This window comes from Hypanus sabinus, unplaced genomic scaffold (genome assembly GCF_030144855.1).
Source record: "Hypanus sabinus isolate sHypSab1 unplaced genomic scaffold, sHypSab1.hap1 scaffold_1552, whole genome shotgun sequence".
In the NCBI taxonomy this organism is placed as follows: Eukaryota; Metazoa; Chordata; class Chondrichthyes; order Myliobatiformes; family Dasyatidae; genus Hypanus; species Hypanus sabinus.
In genome coordinates, this window is record NW_026779629.1 from 21,837 (window position 1) to 41,960 (window position 20,124).

A 20,124-nucleotide genomic window follows, 5' to 3' on the forward strand; every position below is an offset into this window, starting at 1 on the left:
GGTATTTACAGGCAAGCAGTCACAGCGGGTCCTCGGGAGACAGATAAATGTGTCACAGTCAGGAGAGGGAAACGTCTGGTCAGGGAGAGTGCGGAGATGATAAACGGGATTTACAGGCAAGCAGTCACACCGGGTCCTGGGGAGACAGATAAATGGGTAACAGTCAGGAGAGGGAAACGTCTGGTCAGGGAGAGTGCGGAGATGATAGACGGGATTTACAGGCAAGCAGTCACACCGGGTCCTGGGGTGACAGATAAATGGGTAACAGTCAGGAGAGGGAAACGTCTGGTCAGGGAGAGTGCGGAGATGATATACGGGATTTACAGGCAAGCTGTCACAGCGGGTCCTGGGGAGACAGATAAATGTGTAACAGTCAGGAGAGGGAAACGTCTGGTCAGCGAGAGTGCGGAGATGATAGACGGGATTTACAGGCAAGCAGTCACACCGGGTCCTGGGGAGACAAATAAATGGGTAACAGTCAGGAGAGGGAAACGTCTGGTCAGGGAGATTGAGGAGATGATAGAGGGGATTTACAGGCAAGCAGTCACACCGGGTCCTGGGGAGACAGATAAATGGGTAACAGTCAGGAGAGGGAAACGTCTGGTCAGGGAGAGTGCGGAGATGATAGACGGGATTTACAGGCAAGCAGTCACACCGGGTCCTGGGGTGACAGATAAATGGGTAACAGTCAGGAGAGGGAAACGTCTTGTCAGGGTGAGTGAGGAGATGATAGAGGGCATTTACAGTCAAGCAGTCACACCGGGCCCTCGGGAGACAGATAAATGGGTAACAGTCAGGAGAGGGAAACGTCTGGTCAGGGAGAGTGCGGAGATGATAGAAGGGATTTACAGGCAAGCAGTCACACCGGGTCTTGGGGAGACAGATAAATGGGTAACAGTCAGGAGAGGGAAACGTCTGGTCAGGGAGAGTGCGGAGATGATAGACGGGATTAACAGGCATGCAGTCACTCCGGATCCTGGGGAGACAGATAAATGGGTAACAGTCAGGAGTGGGAAACGTCTGGTCAGGGAGAGTGAGGAGATGATAGAGGGGATTTACAGGCAAGCAGTCAGAGCGGGTCCTGGGGAGACAGATAAATGTGTAACAGTCAGGAGAGGGAAACGTCTGGTCAGGCAGAGTGCGGAGATTATAGAGGGGATTTACAGGCAAGCAGTCACAGCGGGTCCCCGGGAGACAGATAAATGGGTCACAGTCAGGAGAGGGAAACGTCTGGTCAGGGAGAGTGAGGAGATGATAGACGGGATTTACAGGCATGCAGTCACTCCGGGCCCTCGGGAGACAGATAAATGGGAAACGTCTGGTCAGGGAGAGTGCGGAGATGATAGACGGTATTTACAGGCAAGCAGTCACAGCGGGTCCTCGGGAGACAGATAAATGTGTCACAGTCAGGAGAGGGAAACGTCTGGTCAGGGAGAGTGCGGAGATGATAAACGGGATTTACAGGCAAGCAGTCACACCGGGTCCTAGGGAGACAGATAAATGGGTAACAGTCAGGAGAGGGAAACGTCTGGTCAGGGAGAGTGCGAAGATGATAGACGGGATTTACAGGCAAGCAGTCACACCGGGTCCTGGGGAGACAGATAAATGGGTAACAGACAGGAGACGGAAACGTCTGGTTAGGGAGAGTGAGGAGATGATAGAGGGGATTTACAGGCAAGCAGTCACACCGGGCCCTGGGGAGACAGATAAATGGGTAACAGTCAGGAGAGGGAAACGTCTGGTCAGGGAACGTGAGGAGATGATAGAGGGGATTTACAGGCATGCAGTCACTCCGGGTCCTGGGGAGACAGATAAATGGGTAACAGTCAGGAGAGGGAAACGTCTGGTCAGGGAGAGTGCGGAGATGATAGACGGGATTTACAGGCAAGCAGTCACACCGGGTCCTGGGGAGACAGATAAATGGGTAACAGTCAGGAGAGGGAAACGTCTGGTCAGGGAGAGTGAGGAGATGATAGACGGGATTTACAGGCAAGCAGTCACACCCGGTCCTGGGGAGAGAGATAAATGGGTAACAGTCAGGAGAGGGAAACGTCTGGTCAGGGAGAGTGCGGAGATGATAGAGGGGATTTACAGGCATGCAGTCACTCCGGGTCCTGGGGAGACGGATAAATGGATAACAGTCAGGAGAGGGAAACGTCTGGTCAGGGAGAGTGCGGAGATGACATACGGGATTTACAGGCAAGCTGTCACAGCGGGTCCTGGGGAGACAGATAAATGGGTAACAGTCAGGAGAGGGAAACGTCTGGTCAGCGAGAGTGCGGAGATGATAGACGGGATTTACAGGCAAGCAGTCACACCGGGTCCTGGGGAGACAAATAAATGGGTAACAGTCAGGAGAGGGAAACGTCTGGTCAGGGAGATTGAGGAGATGATAGAGGGGATTTACAGGCAAGCAGTCACACCGGGTCCTGGGGAGACAGATAAATGGGTAACAGTCAGGAGAGGGAAACGTCTGGTCAGGGAGAGTGCGGAGATGATAGACGGGATTTACAGGCAAGCAGTCACACCGGGTCCTGGGGAGAGAGATAAATGGGTAACAGTCAGGAGAGGGAAACGTCTGGTCAGGGAGAGTGAGGAGATGATAGATGGGATTTACAGGCATGCAGTCATTCCGGGTCCCCGGGAGACAGATAAATGGGTAACAGTCAGGAGAGGGAAACGGCTGGTCAGGGTGAGTGAGGAGATGATAGAGGGGATTTACAGTCAAGCAGTCACAGCGGGCCCTCGGGAGACAGATAAATGTGTAACAGTCAGGAGAGGGAAACGCCTGGTCAGGGAGAGTGCGGAGATGATAGACGGGATTTACAGGCAAGCAGTCACACCGGGTCCTGGGGAGACAGATATATGGGTAACAGTCATGAGTGGGAAACTTCTGGTCAGGGAGAGTGCGGAGATGATAGAGGCGATTTACAGGCAAGCATTCACACCGGGTCCCCGGGAGACAGATAAATGGGTAACAGTCAGGAGAGGGAAACGTCTGGTCAGGGAGAGTGCGGAGATGATAGAGGGGATTTACAGGCAAGCAGTCACACCGGGTCCTGGGGAGAGAGATAAATGGGTAACAGTCAGGAGAGGGAAACGTCTGGTCAGGGAGAGTGAGGAGATGATAGATGGGATTTACAGGCATGCAGTCATTCCGGGTCCCCGGGAGACAGATAAATGGGTAACAGTCAGGAGAGGGAAACGGCTGGTCAGGGTGAGTGAGGAGATGATAGAGGGGATTTACAGTCAAGCAGTCACAGCGGGCCCTCGGGAGACAGATACATGTGTAACAGTCAGGAGAGGGAAACGTCTGGTCAGGGAGAGTGCGGAGATGATAGACGGGATTTACAGGCAAGCAGTCACACCGGGTCCTGGGGAGACAGATATATGGGTAACAGTCATGAGTGGGAAACTTCTGGTCAGGGAGAGTGCGGAGATGATAGAGGCGATTTACAGGCAAGCATTCACACCGGGTCCCCGGGAGACAGATAAATGGGTAACAGTCAGGAGAGGGAAACGTCTGGTCAGGGAGAGTGAGGAGATGATAGATGGGATTTACAGGCATGCAGTCATTCCGGGTCCCCGGGAGACAGATAAATGGGTAACAGTCAGGAGAGGGAAACGTCTGGTCAGGCAGAGTGCGGAGATGATAGACGGGATTTACAGGCAAGCAGTCACACCGGGTCTTGGGGAGACAGATACATGGGTAACAGTCAGGAGAGGGAAACGTCTGGTCAGGGAGAGTGAGGAGATGATAGACGGGATTTACAGGCAAGCAGTCACACCGGGTCCTGTGGTGACAGATAAATGGGTAACAGTCAGGAGAGGGAAACGGCTGGTCAGGGTGAGTGAGGAGATGATAGAGGGGATTTACAGTCAAGCAGTCACAGCGGGCCCTCGGGAGACAGATAAATGTGTAACAGTCAGGAGAGGGAAACTTCTGGTCAGGGAGAGTGCGGAGATGATGGAGGGGATTTACAGGCATGCAGTCACTCCGGGTCCTGGGGAGACAGATAAATGGGTAACAGTCAGGAGAGGGAAACGTCTGGTCAGGGAGAGTGCGAAGATGATAGAGGGGATTAACAGGCAAGGAGTCACACCGGGTCCCCGGGAGACAGATAAATGGGTAACAGTCAGGAGAGGGAAACGTCTGGTCAGGGAGAGTGCGGAGATGATAGAGGGGATTTACAGGCATGCAGTCACTCCGGGTCCTGGGGAGACAGATAAATGGGTAACAGTCAGGAGAGGGAAACGTCTGGTCAGGGAGAGTGCGGAGATGATAGAGGGGATTTACAGGCATGCAGTCACTCCGGGTCCTTGGGAGACAGATAAATGGGTAACAGTCAGGAGAGGGAAACCTCTGGTCAGGGAGAGTGCGGAGATGATAGACGGGATTTACAGGCAAGCAGTCACTCCGGGTCCTGGGGAGACAGATAAATGGGTAACAGTCAGGAGAGGGAAACGTCTGGTCAGGGAGAGTGCGGAGATGATAGACGGGATTTACAGGCAAGCAGTCACAGCGGGTCCTCGGGAGACAGATAAATGTGTAACAGTCAGGAGAGGGAAACGTCTGGTCAGGGAGATTGCGGAGATGATAGACGGGATTTACAGGCAAGCAGTCACACCGGGTCCTGGGGAGACAGTTATATGGGTAACAGTCATGAGAGGGAAACTTCTGGTCAGGGAGAGTGCGGAGATGATAGAGGCGATTTACAGGCAAGCATTCACACCGGGTCCTGGGGAGAGAGATAAATGGGTAACAGTCAGGAGAGGGAAACGTCTGGTCAGGGAGAGTGAGGAGATGATAGATGGGATTTACAGGCATGCAGTCACTCCGGGTCCCCGGGAGACAGATAAATGGGTAACAGTCAGGAGAGGGAAACGTCTGGTCAGGGAGAGTGAGGAGATGATAGACGGGATTTACAGGCATGCAGTCACTCCGGGTCCCCGGGAGACAGATAAATGGGTAACAGTCAGGAGAGGGAAACGTCTGGTCAGCGAGAGTGCGGAGATGATAGAGGGGATTTACAGGCAAGCAGTCATACCGGGTCCTGGGGAGACAGATAAATGTGTAGCAGTCAGGAGAGGGAAACGTCTGGTCAGGGAGAGTGAGGAGATGATAGACGGGATTTACATGTAAGCAGTCACACCGGGTCCCCGGGAGACAGATAAATGGGTAACAGTCAGGAGAGGAAACGCAGAAGTCAGATAATTGAGAGTATCCGTGTGGCTGTCCCTTTAAACTATAAGTGCTCCTGTTTGAGTACTGTTGGAGGGGGACTGGATACCTATGGGATGCAACAACTGACGCGCTCCTGGCACAGGGTCTGTCCCTGTTGCTAAGTAGGGTAGAGAACACAAGCAGTAAATCGGGACTCTATAGTTAAGGGGTCAGACAGGCGATTCTGAGTACGCTGGAAAGATACACGGGTGGTTGCTTCCCTCCCTGTTGCCTGGGACCAGGATGTTTCTGATCGCGTCCATGATATCCTGTAGAAGGAAGCAGAACAGCCAGAGGTCGTGATACCTATTGGCGACCGTGGCTAACAAGAGATGTCAAGGACAGTATAACAATAAAAGAGAAGAAGTCTAACATAGCAAAGATGAGCGGGAAGCCAGAGGACTGGGAAACTTTCAGAGCAACAGAATATAACAAAAAAGGCAATAAGGGAAGAAATTTTGAGGTACGAAGGTAAGCTAGCAAAGAATATAGATGAGGATAGTAAAAGCTTCATTTGGTATTCATGATAAAATATATTAGTTAAGACCAAATTTGGGCCCTTGAAGACAGAAACAGTTGAATTTATTATGGGGAACAAGGGAATGGCAGATGAGATGAACAGTTGGATCTGTCTTCACTGGGGTAGACACAGGCAATATCCCAGACGGGATTGGGGCATATCTCAATGCAGGAAGCTTTAAGGAAATGCGGTTTAGATCAGGGAATGAATCAATACAGTGAATTATAAGATTGTAGCCATTACTGAGAATTGTGTGCAGGAAGAGCAAGCAGGAGAGCACCATATTTCGATGTGAGAAGGCAGAAGGAATTAAAGGAGGAGCGGTGACATTACTAGGCTTAGAATATGTTACCGTAGTGAACAATCAGGACAAGCAAGATAATTCGTCTAAGTGAGGCTTTATGGGTGGAAATGACGAGCAAGAAATGCATGACAATGTTACAACATAGAACATAGAATAGTACACACAGTACAGGCACTTCGGGCCACTTTTAAACCCTTCTTCTCATGTAACCCTCCACCTGAAATTCCTCCATATAGATGTATAGTAATCTCTTAAATTCCACTAGTGAATCTGCCTCTACCACTGACTCAGGCAGTGCATTCTCCGTACCAACCACTCTCTGATTTAAAAACCTTCCTCTAATATCGCCCTTAAACTTTCCACCCTCTTACCTTAAAGCCCTGTCACCTTGTATTGAGCAGTGTTGACCTGGAGAAGTGGCGCTGTCTGTCCACTCTATCTATTCCTCTTAATATTTTGTATAACTTAACATGTCTTCTCTCATCCTCTTTCTCTCCAGAGAGAGAAAATAAAGCATAGCCCTCTTAATCTCTGTTCATTATGCATATTCTATAAACCAGGCAGCATCCTGGTAAATATCCTCTTTACCCTTTCCAATGAATCCACATACTTCCTATACTGAGGCGACCAGAACTGGACACAATACTCCAAGTGTGTCCTAACAGTTCTAGAGCTGCATCATTGCCCGCGACTCTTAAATTCTATCCCTCATCTTATGAAACACTCCGTAATCTTTCTTAACTAACCTAAATACCTGTGAGTCAACTTTCAGGAATCTATGGACATATATTTCCAGATATCTCTTCTCCTCCACGCTACCAAGTATGCTGCCATATACTTTGTACTCTGCCTTGGGGTTTGTCCTTCCAAAGTGTACCACCTCACACTTCTCCGGCTTGAGCTCCATCTTCCAATTCTCAGCCCTTTCAATGTCTCTCTGCAATCTTCAACAAACCGCAACACTATCTGCAACACCACCAACATTTGTGTCGTCTGCAATCTTGCTAAACCACTCTTCTACCCCCACATCCAGTTCGTTAATAAAAATCACAAAAAGTAAGGGACCAGAACAGATCCTTGTGGGGCACCTCTAGCCACAATCCTCCAATCAGAATGGACTCCGTCCACAACGACCCTCTGCCTTCTGCAGGCAAGCCAATTCTGAATCTTCCCTGGATTCCGTGGCTTCTGACTTTCTGTATAAGCCTACGGTTAGGTATTTCAGGAAGACGAGCCAGGATGGGACACTCACAGTGAAGAGGATGAACCTTGGGAAGAGCTAAAGGATAGATGGACCCAGATTACGGGTAAACGTTTCCCAGAAATTGAGGTCAAGGTTAGATAGGGCGGTGAGGGAGTCTGTAGCTCAATTTGCAATCACAGAATGCAGAATAAAGTGTCACAGTTACAGAGAGAGGGCAGGGCGGGCAGACGATAAGGTGCAAGGGGGCACGACGAGACAGATCGTGAGGTGAGGAGTCCGTCTGATCGCCCTAGGGGGACGTTCGATAATCCGATACTCCCCCCCCCCAATGGGAGTGAGTCTGGGTTGGGCGGGGGTCTATGATTAATCTGGCTGCTGCACCGAGGCAGCAGGGAATGTGGGCCAGCGGCCACGGAAGGAACTTGTTAGATGTCCATATTTGGAGAGAGGTAGCGAGACGGACGATTAGGGAAGTGTAGTAGACAATGACGTATAGGGTCTTCAATCAGGCATTTGTTTGGCTGCTCTGTATAATGGGGTGGAGCCCAGGGAGATTAGACGGACCGATTTGATTGCCGATGACCTGTTTGTCCTGATTGCCAGATAAATCTACAATGGCTTTAACAAATACAGTCACAAGATCCCAGATGGTAGATCGGTTTGGGAGATTGAAGAGAGAAAGGGAGGAAGAGATGGAGAAAGAAAGGAGAGGTGAGAGAGATGTAGTATTTGAGGAAGACAAGCCCGGATGGCACATTCACAGGCAAAGGAGGAACCATAGGGTGTGTTATAGAATAGATGGACCCAAGACTACGGGAAAACAGTTCCCAGAAATTGTGGTCAAGGATAGATAGTCGTTGTCCACCTGCTCCAGGAGTAATGCCACTGAGCAGCAGCGATTGCAGAGGGAGCTTGACGCGTATGTTGCCGAGACTCGATGGACTGAGTTACGGAGATAATTCAGGCAGTTTAGGATTTTATACCTTGGAGTTCATGGGTGACCTTACAGAGGTTTATAAAACCATGTGGGGCACAGACAATATGAATGCGCAGAGTCATTTTCTGTATACTTCTAGAATCGAGGACAGAACGCAAAGTTCTGAGGCGATAGCAGAAAGAGATTTAACTGCGGACCAGAGAGACATTTTTTTTTAATCAGACGGTGCTCCGTCTGTGGAAGGAACTGCCAGAAGAAAGGGTCGATGCAGATGCATTAACACTTGCACTGTGACTGTGCCCCCTCAGAATAGCATCATCAATGTGAACTCTGACCTGCCTGCGCAGTCACTGACATTTCTCCTGGTCCAGACGCAACAGGAGGATCTTCTTCGTTAGCGATGGGAAGTTCATTTTGGAGAAGGTTCAGCCGCGAGTAGGTGGGGTCCAGATCATCTAGGACAGAATGCAAGAGAATGTGTCAGAGAGGCAAATAGAAGGGTAAGGGACAGGTAGACACTGGTGGGGACGGAGTGAGAGACAGGTAGAAAATATGAGGGAGAAGGTGAAGTGAGTGGAGAGTGACGTGGACACTGAGCAGTAGATGGGGGACGGATGGAGACGGGAAATAGGGTGACAGATGAAGGTGATGAACGGGAAAATGGGAGAGAATGGGGAGCCTGAACGAGGAGAGGAATTCGACAATCTGTGGGAATGGAGAAGATGGAACGAGGTTATGAGTGAAGCGGCAGTGTGAAGAGTAAGAGCGTTATCGAAAGAGTCAGGAAGAGACGGGCAGAGTGAGGGGAGAAAAATGGCAGAGGTTGCGAGAGGGACAGAAGGAGAGAGAGACAATGGGTGATAGAGGGGGAAGAGAGAGGGTTAAGGTTTTATTATTTTGGTCGTGGTTGTACTGTTGTTTGCAACTTGTTTTGTCACACATTGGAAATATGATGGTCTTTTAGGGATTACAATGCAATGGGGCTTTCCTTTCTTTCCTGTCTGATTGCAAGAGGACGAGCGGTAGGTAACGTGGTTGCTCACAGTACCAGAGACCCGAGTTAAACAAATCTCAATATATATTTAAAAAAAAGATTCACAAGGTTGATTATCATTTACATATACAAGTGGCTGGTTGTGTTTTGTGATGTCAATGACTGATCTGAATTAAAATGGAGATGACTGGCTGCTAAAATCAGTAGACCCTATCGCCAGAAGATATAGGAGCAGAAGGGGGCCATTTGACCCATTGAGTCTGCTCCGCCATTCAATAACGGGGTGATCCAATCCTCCAGCAATCCCCACTCCCATTCCTTCTCGCCATATCATTTGGTATCTTGGCTAAACTAGAACCTATCTATCTCTGCCTTAGATTTATCCAATGACTTGTCCTCCACAGCCGTTTGTCGCTTCAAAAACCGCAGATTTTCCAACCTCTGACTAAAGTAAGTTCTCCCTAATATCAGTTCAAAAAAGAGGTCCATCAATCCTGATTCCTGCCCTCTTGTTCTCGACTTCCCTACCAAGGGAAATAACTTTGCTGTATGTAATCCGCTCAGTACTCAGCATTCGGAATTTTTCTATGCAATCCCCCTCCTCCTCCTGAATTCCAGGGTATACAGCCCGTGAGTTTCCGGACGTTCCTCATACGGTACCCCTTCATTCCTGGAATCATTCTCGTGAATCTTCTCTGAAACCTTCCAATGACGGAATACATTTTCTAAAATAAGGAGCCCAATACTGCTAACAATACTCCAAGTGTGGTCTCACCAGTGCCTTATTCAGCCTCAACATCACATCCCTGCTCTTATATTCTATACCTGTAGAAATCAATACCTGCATTGCATTGGCCTTCTTCACCATTGACTCAAACTGGAGGTTAAATTTTAGAGTATCCTCCAGAAAGACTCCCAAAGTCCCTTTGCATTTCTGCATTTTGAATTCTCTCCCCATCTAAATAATAGTATGCCCGTTTATTTCTTCCAACAAACTACATGAACGTACACTTTCCAACATTGTATTTCATTTGCCACTTCGTTTCCCATTCCTATAAACTATCTACGACCCTCAGCAGCATCTCTGTTTCCTCAACACTTCTCGCTCCTCCAACTATATTTGTGTCAGCGGGAAATCATTGACATGCATAGCAAAAAGCAAAGATTCCAGCACCGAACCCTGTGGAACTCCACTGGTAACCGCCAGCCAGACGGAATAGGATCTCTTTATTCCCAGTCTCACTTTGCTGCTGATCAGTCAATGCTCCACACACTCTTCTTTGGGCCCTATACTTTTATGGTCTCTTATCTTCCCAAGCAGCCTCATGTGCGGCACCTTGCCAAAGGCCTTCTGAAAATCCAAGTTCACCATGTCTTCTGCTTCCCGTTAGACTACCCTGCTAGTAGTTTCCTCAGAAAAAATGCAGTAGGTTAATCAGGCAGGATGTTCCTTCCAGGAAAATATGCCGGTTTCGGCCTACCTTATCATTTGCCTGCAGGTATTCCGTAAACTCATCTGTAGATTCCTTTCTGCTGCACCCCACCCTTCCTAAATAGCAGAGTAGCATCTTCAATTTTCCAGTCATCTGGTACAATGCCAGAATCTATTGTTTCTTGAAAGATCATTGTTAGTGCCTCCGCCATCTCGCCAGCTATTTTCTTCAGAACCCGAGGGTGCATTCCATCGGGCCCAGTAGATTTATCCACCCTCAGACCATTAAGCATTCTGAGCACCTTCTCATTCATAATTTTCACTGCACAAACATTTTTGAATATCCGCATACTGCAGACTTCTTCAACTCTGAAGTCGGACGCAACATTTACATTCAGTTCCTCTGCCATCTCTGCGTCTCTCATTACCATATCCCCAGCATCATTTTCTATTGGTCCAATGACTACTCTTGACTCTCTTTCACCTTTTATGTACAGAAACAAAAACTTTTAGTATTTTCTTTGATATTAGTCATCAGCTTCCTTTCATAATTCATCTTTACCTTCCTAATGACCTTCTTAGTTTCCTTCTGCAAGTTTTTAAAAGCTTCCCAATCCTCATATAATATGACTGATACAGCCTAATAAAGACAAGAATCCTATATGCCTTCATAAATCCCTGTCAGTAAGCATGGCCACGAGCAATGACATTGCACCACAAGATCCCTCTGATAATCAACACCGTTTTGGTTCTTGTTTTTAATAGTTTGTTACCGGTTAACATTCTACCTAGCAAAGTGCAAATTGTGCGTTTTTCTGTGTTAAGCTCAATCTGCCATTTCTCAACCCATATCTGAAACTGATCCATATCCTACTGCATTCATTGCAGATCTTCTACACGGTCCCTAACACCACTCAACTTCGTATTACGTGCAGACTTGCCAACCTTCCATCTACATTTTCAACCATATCATTTATTTTCATCAGAAACAGGACAGGTCAGAGCAACATACACAGATTCAGCGAACTTCGCTGGAATTTTACGCGGTACATCAGTCACAGGAAGTGACAGAGTAAAACGTCACAGTTACAGAGGAAGTGCCCGGAGGCACACAATAATGTTGAAGGGCCACGTGGTGACGATTGTGAGGTTAAGCGTACCTGATATCCCAATACGGAACCGTTCAATATTCTGATAGCAGTTGAATAGAAGCTGTCCTTGAGCCTAGTTACAGCTATATAAAACCATGGATAGATCCTATTTGGAGCACTGTGTTCACTGTGGGAATGCTATAGAGACAGTACAGAGTAGATTTACAAGGTTGTTGCCTGGATTGGGTAGCGTACCTTATGAGAATAAGCTGAGTGATCTTGGAACTTTCTCCTCAGAGAGACGGCGGATAATAATTGGCCTGAGAGAGTTTAAGATCATAAGAGGCATCACATAGATAGCCAGACGCTGTTTCCCAGAGGTGTAATGGCTAACACCAGGGAACAGAGCTTTATAGTGCTTGGAAATAGGTGCCGAGGGTGTGACGGGGTAAGACTTTCACACAGAAAGTGGTGAGTGCGTGGAAAGCACGGCCGCCGACGGTGGTGGAGGAGAGTGCAATAGGGTCAATAAAGAGCCTCTTAAATAGGCACATGGAGCTTAGAAAAATAGAGGGCTCTGCGCCATAGAAATTCCAGGCAGTTTATAGAATAGTTTACATGGTCGGCATAACATTGTGGGCCGAAGGGCCTAAATGTGCTGTAGACTTCTATGTTCTAGTGAGACATCTTTTCCCATGGGGTGGGGGCAGAAGACAGCATGACCGGGTAGTGGGTTTGGTTCTTTGATCACGATGACAGCAGGCAGTATAGGCAGAGTTCCTGGAGGGGAGCCATTTTGCCGAGGAGTGTTCAGCTGTGTCCATAGTGTTCTGCTGTCTCTGGTTTCCAAGATGTGTTCAGCTGTCTCCACAGTGTTCTGCAGTCTCTGGTTCCTGAGATGTGTTAAGCTGTGTCCACAGTGTTCTGCAGTTTCTTTCGCTCACCGGCGGAGCAGATTCTATATGAGGATTCAGGAACCCGGACGGTTCATGACAGCAGGGTGGTAGACGTGATGTGTAGGGAACTCAATAAGGCGTTTAATGTTTCCACGTTGGCTAATCTGTAGATTGGTGTGGGACCCAGAGAGATTTGACCGACTGGTTTGTGCGTATTTGTAGGCATAATGGACGCTGAATTTAACAAGTCCAAACACGAGGTCCCAGTTGGTTGATTGCTCAGGAAGATGGAAGGCACGGAGGGAGGCAGAGACGGAGAAGGAAAGGAGCAGTGACAGAGGGAGGTAGAAGGGAAGATTGGGACGGTGGAAGATAGAAGAGAGAGGGCGATGCTAGATTATATGAGACCCGAGGTGAATGGTCGGGCTGATTTAACCGGGAATGACAGGTCAAGCACTAGTAGTGTATGTATCGTATTTAACATGGCTATTAACAATTGTTCAGATGGTTATCTGTTCTGGAGGATGATGTGGAATCGAGGAGATACATCTGATTAACTGGATTGCGGTGGACTGGTCAAGTCGGGGTGGTAGGCGTACTGTACTCATATTTTAACAGGGTCCCAGATGGTATATGCTCTGGAAGATGTGCGTCGCGCAGGGCCGGATGGCTGACTGGACATAGAAATGGCTCTGTGTCCGGAGCAAAGGTTTAATGTTGCAGTTCTTTTCTCAGACGAGGCGCCCGTCACGAGCTGAAGGAAATGCAATTATATCGGATATGTGTGAGTAATCGTATTTCAGTAAGACAGCCCAGTGTTGGATTTTCACAACGATTCGGAGGAACACTGAGGAGTGTTAGAGACCAGAAGGACCCGCGGTACTGGGACACGGTTCCCAGAAAGTGAAGTGACAGGTAGACAGGACGGTGAAGAATGCGTCTGAACGCAGGCCTTCATCAGAATGTCACTGAGTACAGGAGTCGGGCGACCACGTTGCAGTTGTACCGAAAGTCGGTGAGGTCGCACGTGGAGTACGGTGCTCAGTGTTGGACGGCCGGTTCCCGGAGACATGCCATAGAACTGGAAATGAGTGCTCGGGGAGATTTTGGGCGACGTTGCCGGGACTCCAGGGACTCAGTTTGGGAAAGAGGTTGGGTTGATTGTAACTTTATTCCTTGTAGGGCAGGCGTGACCGTTCAAGGGTTTATAAAACCACAAGGAGGACAGACAGAGTGAATGGGCGCAATTATTTCCCCTGGATCTGGACAGTCGAGGACCAGAGCGCATAGGTATAAGGAGAAAGGGGAAAAAAGATTCAACTGGTGAGACGATTGACAACCATTTGTTACGCAGATGGTGGTCAGTCTGTGGAACCAGCTGCCAGGGCATTGGTCGATGCAGATGAATTATCTCTATATTTAACATATAGCACGTGACCCCTTCAAAACGTGAACTCTGACCTGCCTGAGCAGTCGTTGGCATTTCTCCTGGTCTCGGCGCCATAGGAGGATTTTCTTCTTTAGCGATGGGAATTTCATTTTGGTGAACGTTCAGCTGAGAGTAGGTGGGGACCAGATCATCTGGAACAGAATGGAAGAGAATCTGAGAGAGAGACAAATAGAAGGGCAAGAGACGGGTAGAGAATGGTGAGGCGGAGTGGGAGACCGGGAGAAAATTTGAGGAAGATGAGGAAGTGAGCAGAGAAAGAAGTGGAGACTGAGCAGCAGATGGATGGACAGAGAAGGGAAATCGTTTGAGAGATAAAGCCGATGGACGGGAAAATAGGAGAGAATGGGGAGACAGAACGAGGAGAGGAATTCAACAGGCAGTGTGGACGGAGGAGAAGGAAAGGTACGGTTTGCACCTTAACAGGCGGGGGACCAGCGTTCTGGCAGGCCGGTTTGCCACTGCAACACGGGTGTTTTTAAACTAGTAAGTGTAGGATGGGTGGGTACGAACTTGAAATATAAGGTTACAGTTAAAGGGAAAGAGTGAAACAGAAAACTTAACAATGATAACAGAATTAAAGGGGTAGAAAGCTCAGGAAGGGATCGGAGAGTATGGCCAAGTGCAACAGCAGTCCGTGTGAGAAGCGAGGGGAGTGATGAATGAAAAGTATTATATATGAATGCACGAAGTATAAGAAATAAAATGGATGAGCTTGACGCTCAGTTGGAAATTATAGGATGCTATAGGAATAACATAGACATGGCTGCAAGAGGACCAGGGCTGGAACATGAATATTCAAGCGTATACGTCCAATCGAAAGGACAGCAGGTGGACAGAGGGGCTGGGAAGACGCTACTGGTGAGGAATAAAATTCAGTCCCTTGCGAGGGTAGACATAGAATCAGGAGATGTAGTGTCAGTATGGATAGAACCGAGAAATTGGAAGGGCAAAAATGCTCTAATGTGAGTTGTCAACAGGCCCCCCAATAGTAGCCGTGATATAGGGTGCAAGTTGAATCAAGAGTTAAAATTAGCATGTCGCAAAGATAATGCAACATGCAGGGAGACTGTGAAGATCAGGTTGGCACTGCACCCCAAGAAATGGAGTTTGTGTAGTGCGTCCGAGATGGATCCTTAGAGCAGATTGTACTGGAGCCTAGAAGGCAGAAGGCAATTGTAGATCTAGTGTTGTGTAATGGACGGATTTGAGAAGGGAACTCCAGGTAAAGCAGCCATTAGGAGATAGTGACCAGAATATGATGTTTTAATCTACAATTTGAGAGGGAGTAGGGAAAATGGGATGTGTCAGTTTTACAGTTGATCAAAGGGAACTATGGAGCCATGAGGGAGGACCTAGACAAAGTTGACTGGAAAGATACCCTAGCAGGGGTGACACTGGAACAGGAAGAAGGACTCTAAGGGGATTAGGGGGCGTCCGTGGCTAATAAGGGAAGTCAAGGACAGTATAAAAATAAAAGAGAAGTATAACATAGCAACGATGACCGGCAAGCCAGATGATTGGGAAACAATTAAGGAGCAACAGAAGATAACAAAAAATACAATAGGAGGAGAAAATATGAGGGACGAAGGTAAGCTAGCCAAGAATACCGAGGAGAATAGTAAAAGCTTCTTTGTTTGTGAAGAGGAAAAAAACATTTAAGACCAAAGTTGGGCCACTGAAGGCAGAAACGGGTGAATTATAGGGAACAAGGAAATGGCAGACGAGTTGAACAGATACTTTGGAACTGTCTTCACTAGGGAAAACACAGACGATTTCCCAGATGCGGTCAGAGGACCTAGGGCAACGGAGTAACTGACGGAAATCCACATTAGTCAGAAAATGTTGTTGGGTAGACTGATGGGACTGAAGGCTGATAAATCCCGAGGGCCAGATGGTCTGCATGCCAGAGTACTTAAAGTGGTGGGTCTAGAAATCGTGGACACATTCGTAACAATTTTCCAATGTTCTATTGATTCAGGATCAGATCCTGAGGATTGGAGGATAGCTAATGTTATCCCACATTTTAAGAAAGGAGGGAGAGAAAACACAAGAAATTAGCCAGACATCAGTAGTGGGGAAGTGCTGGAGTCAACTATAAAGGATGAAATAGCGGCACATGTGGATAGCAGTAACAGGATCGGTCGATTCATCATGGATTTCCGAAGGGGGAATCATGCTTGACTAATTTCTGGAATTTGTTGAGGATGTAACTATGAAAATGGACAAAGGAGAGCCAACAGATGTAGTGCATCTGTGCTTTCAGGAAGTCTTTCATGAGGTCCCACATAGGAGAATAGTGGGCAAAATTAAAGCACATGGTATTGGGAGTAGGGGGCTAGCATGGATATAGATTGGTTGGCAGACAGGAAACAAAGAGTAGGGATTAACGGGTCCTTTTCAGAATGGCAGGCAGTGACTAGAAGGGTACCGCAAGGCTCGGTGCTGGGATCGCACCTATTTACTATATACATTAATAATTTAGATGAAGGAATTAAAAGTAGCATTAGCAAATTTGCAGATGACAGAAAGCAGGGTGGTAGCGTGAAATATGAGGAGGATGTTAAGAGAATGCAGGCTGACTTAGACAGGTTGGGTGAGTGGGCAGATACATGGCAGATGCAGTTTAATGTGGATAAATGTGAGAATATTCACTTTGTGGCAAGTGCAGGAAGGCAGATTACTATCTGAATGGTGTAAAATTAGGAAAAGCGGAAATACAACGATATCTGGGTGTTCTTGTACATCAGTCACTGAGCGCACGCATGCACGTACAGCAGACAGTGCAGAAAGCTAATGGCATGTTTGCCTTCATAACAAGGGGAGTTGAGTATAGGAACAAAGAGGCCCTGGTGAGACCACACCTGGAGTATGGTGTTCAGTTTTGGTCTCCAAATTCGAGGAAGGAAATTCTTGCTATTGAGGGAGTGCAGCGTAGGTTCACGAGGTTAATTCCGGGGATGGCGGGAATGTCATATGTTGAAAGATTGGAGCAACTGGGCTTGTATACACTGGAATTTAGAAGGATGAGAGGGGAACTGATTGAGACATATAAGATTGTTAAGGGATTGGACACGCTGGAGGCAGGAAACATGCTCCCGATGTTGGTGGAGTCCAGAACCAGAGGTCATATTTTAAGACTAAGGGGTAGGTGATTTAGAACTGACTTGAGGAAAAGCTTTTTCACCCATAGAGTTGTGGATCTATGGAATGCTCTGCCTCAGAAAGCAGTGGAGTCCATTTCTCTGGATGCTTTCAAGAAAGAGTTGGATAGAGTTTTAAAGATAGCGGAGTCAAGGGTTATGGGAAAAAGGAAGGAACTGAGCACTGTTTGTGGATAATCAGCCATGATCACAATGAATGGCGATGCTGGCTCGAAGGGCTGAATTGCCTACTCCTGTATTTATTGTCTATTGTCTATTGCGTACAGGAGTAAGGCGGTCATGTTGCATTTGTACAGGACTTCGATGAGGCCGCGCTTGGAGTACGGTATTCAGTGTTGTTCAGCATGTTCTCGGAAAGATGCCACAGAGCTGGAATGAGTGCTCGGGGAGATTTATGACGACGTTACCGGGACTCCAGGGACAGAGTTAGGGAAAGAGGTTGGGTTGATTGCGACTTTATTCGTTGTAGAGCAGGGATGACCTTTGAGGGGTATATGAAGCCACGAGGAACACAGACAGAGTGAATGAGCGCAATTATTTCCCCTAGATTTCGAAAATGGAGGACAGGAGCGCACAGGTATAAGGAGACAGGGGAAATAGATTCAGCTGGTGAGCCGATTGATTACCGTTTGTTACCCGGATGGTGGCCAGTCTGTGGAACGAGCTGCCAGGGAATTGGTGGAGAAGAATACATTACACACTTGGCCATTTGGCAGTATGACATGTGAACCCTCCAGAATGACGTCGTTGTTGCATCACTGACCTGCTTGTCTATTGGTGAGGCGTTCGACTTTCCGAATGTTCAGATCGGTGTCGGTGCAGGTCAGATCGTCTGCGAGAGAGTGATAGACAAGTGTGAGATAGCGCGATAGAGAATCGGGGACAGTGAGGTGCAGAGGGAAGGGAAGAGAGTACAGACACGATGGGGGGAGATGGTTGGGGACAGCGAAAGGAATGAAGGGAGAGGCAACAGAGAGAAGCGAGACAGGGAGTACAACGACAGAGCGAGTGAAAAGGATTAATTGAGTTGTTGAGAGGGGGTGACTGAAGAGTGGCGATGGGTGGGAAAATGGAGCAGAATTGGGGAAAGAGAACGAGGAGCAATAGGAGAGAGAGAGGGTAAAGTGAGGTGAGGGGAGAGAGGTAGTCAGTGCGGAGTGTAGGATTAAGAGGCGAGGCAGACTGTTGAGAGAGTGTAAAGTGAAGGGTAGTGAAATGTGTGGAAGAGAGGATGGAAGAGTCAAAAGGAGAGAGTGAGAGGGGGAAAGATTGCAGAAACAGATCCAAAGTTGAAGTCCGGGGCACGGTGACAGAGGGGAGAAGATTAAGTTAGTGAGCAATGTGAGAGGGGAGAGTTAATGGATATAAACGGGTAGAGAGATGCTGGGAGATAGTTAGAGAGCGGACAGAATAATCACGCGAGACGGAGACAAAAGTGGAGAGAAAGAGGGGGGGGAGGCAGTGGATGCAGTCTATATGGACTTCAGCAAGGCCTTTGACAATGTTCCACATGGAAGGTTAGTTAAGAAGGTTCAGTCGTTAGGTATTAATGCTGGAGTAATACAGTGGATTCAACACAGTCTAGATGGGAGATGCCAGAGAGTAGTGGAGGATAATTGTTTATCGGGATGGAGGCCGGTGACTAGCGGGGTGCCTCAGGGATCTGTTTTGGGTCCAATGTTGTTTGTAATATACATATATCATCTGGATGATGGGGTAGTAAATTGGTTTAGTAAGTATGCCAATGATACTAAGGTAGGAGGTGTTGTGGATAATGAGGTGGGTTTTCAAAGCTTGCAGGGAGATTTATGCCGGTTAGAAGAATGGGCTGAACGTTGGCAGATGTAGTTTAATGCTGAGAAGTGTGAGGTTCTACATTTTGGCAGGAATAATCCAAATAGAACATACAGGGTAAATGGTAGGGCATTGAGGAATGCAGTGGAACAGAGAGATCTAAGAATAACAGTGCATAGTTTCCTGAAGGTGGAGTCTCATGTAGATAGGGTGGTGAAGAAGGCTTTTGGAACGCTGGCCTTTATAAATCAGAGCCATTGAGTACAGAATTTGGGATGTAATGTTAAAATTGTACAAGACATTGGTAAGGCCAAATTTGGAATATTGTGTGCAGTTCTGGTCACCGAATTATAGGAAAGATGTCAATAAATTAGAGAGAGTGCAGAGACGATTTACTAGGATGTTACCTGGGTTTCAGCACTTAAGTTGCAGAGAAAGGTTGAACAAGTTAGGTCTCTATTCATTGGAGCGTAGAAGGTTGAGGGGGGATTTGATCAAGGTATTTAAAATTTTGAGAGGGACAGATAGAGTTGACGTGAATAGGCTGTTTCCATTGAGAGTAGGGGAGATTCAAACGAGAGGACATGATTTGTGAGTTAAAGGGTAAAAGTTTAAGGGAAACACGAGGGGGTATTTCTTTACTCAGAGAGTGATAGCTGTGTAGAATTAGCTTCCTGTAGAAGTAGTAGAGGCCAGTTCAGTTGCGGCATTTAAAGGTAAAATTGAATAGGTATATGGACGAAAGCAGTGGAGGGTTATGGGCTGAGTGCGGAGAGGTGGGACTGGGTGAGATTAAGAATTCGGCACGGGCTAGAAGGGCCGAGATGGCCTGTTTCCGTGCTGTGATTGTTATATGGTTATATGGAAAGGGAGAATATGTGAGAGAGGGAATAGTGGGACAGATAGCGTGAAAGAGGTCAGGGAGAGAGTGAGTACGGAAGAGAGAGAGGTTTAAGGAGGGATAGAGAGGGGAGGGGGCGTTAGAGAGGAGCGAGTGAGAGAGAGCAGCAAGGGGAGAATAGTTAGACCGTAAAGACAGGGGGTGATGAGGGACAAGGGGCAGAGTGAGGCCCAGAGAGGGGAGAGTGGACGAGATGGGAAAAGGGGGACAGAGGGG

The 20,124-nt window shown here is 47.7% G+C and overlaps 1 protein-coding gene across 2 annotated transcripts in view; it reads right to left on the minus strand.

The window, feature by feature from the left end:
- Nucleotides 1-20,124, minus strand: part of LOC132387138 (C-type lectin domain family 12 member B-like) — a 40,062-nt gene that overhangs the window by 18,910 nt on the left and 1,028 nt on the right. For both annotated transcript variants that reach the window (XM_059959487.1, XM_059959486.1), the window contains exons 2-4: nt 17,977-18,045; nt 14,064-14,183; nt 8,525-8,644 (exon numbers count right to left, since the gene is read on the minus strand). In XM_059959487.1, the coding sequence (XP_059815470.1) occupies nt 8,525-8,644; nt 14,064-14,183; nt 17,977-18,045 (309 nt within the window). The remainder of the gene's footprint in view (nt 1-8,524; nt 8,645-14,063; nt 14,184-17,976; nt 18,046-20,124) is intronic.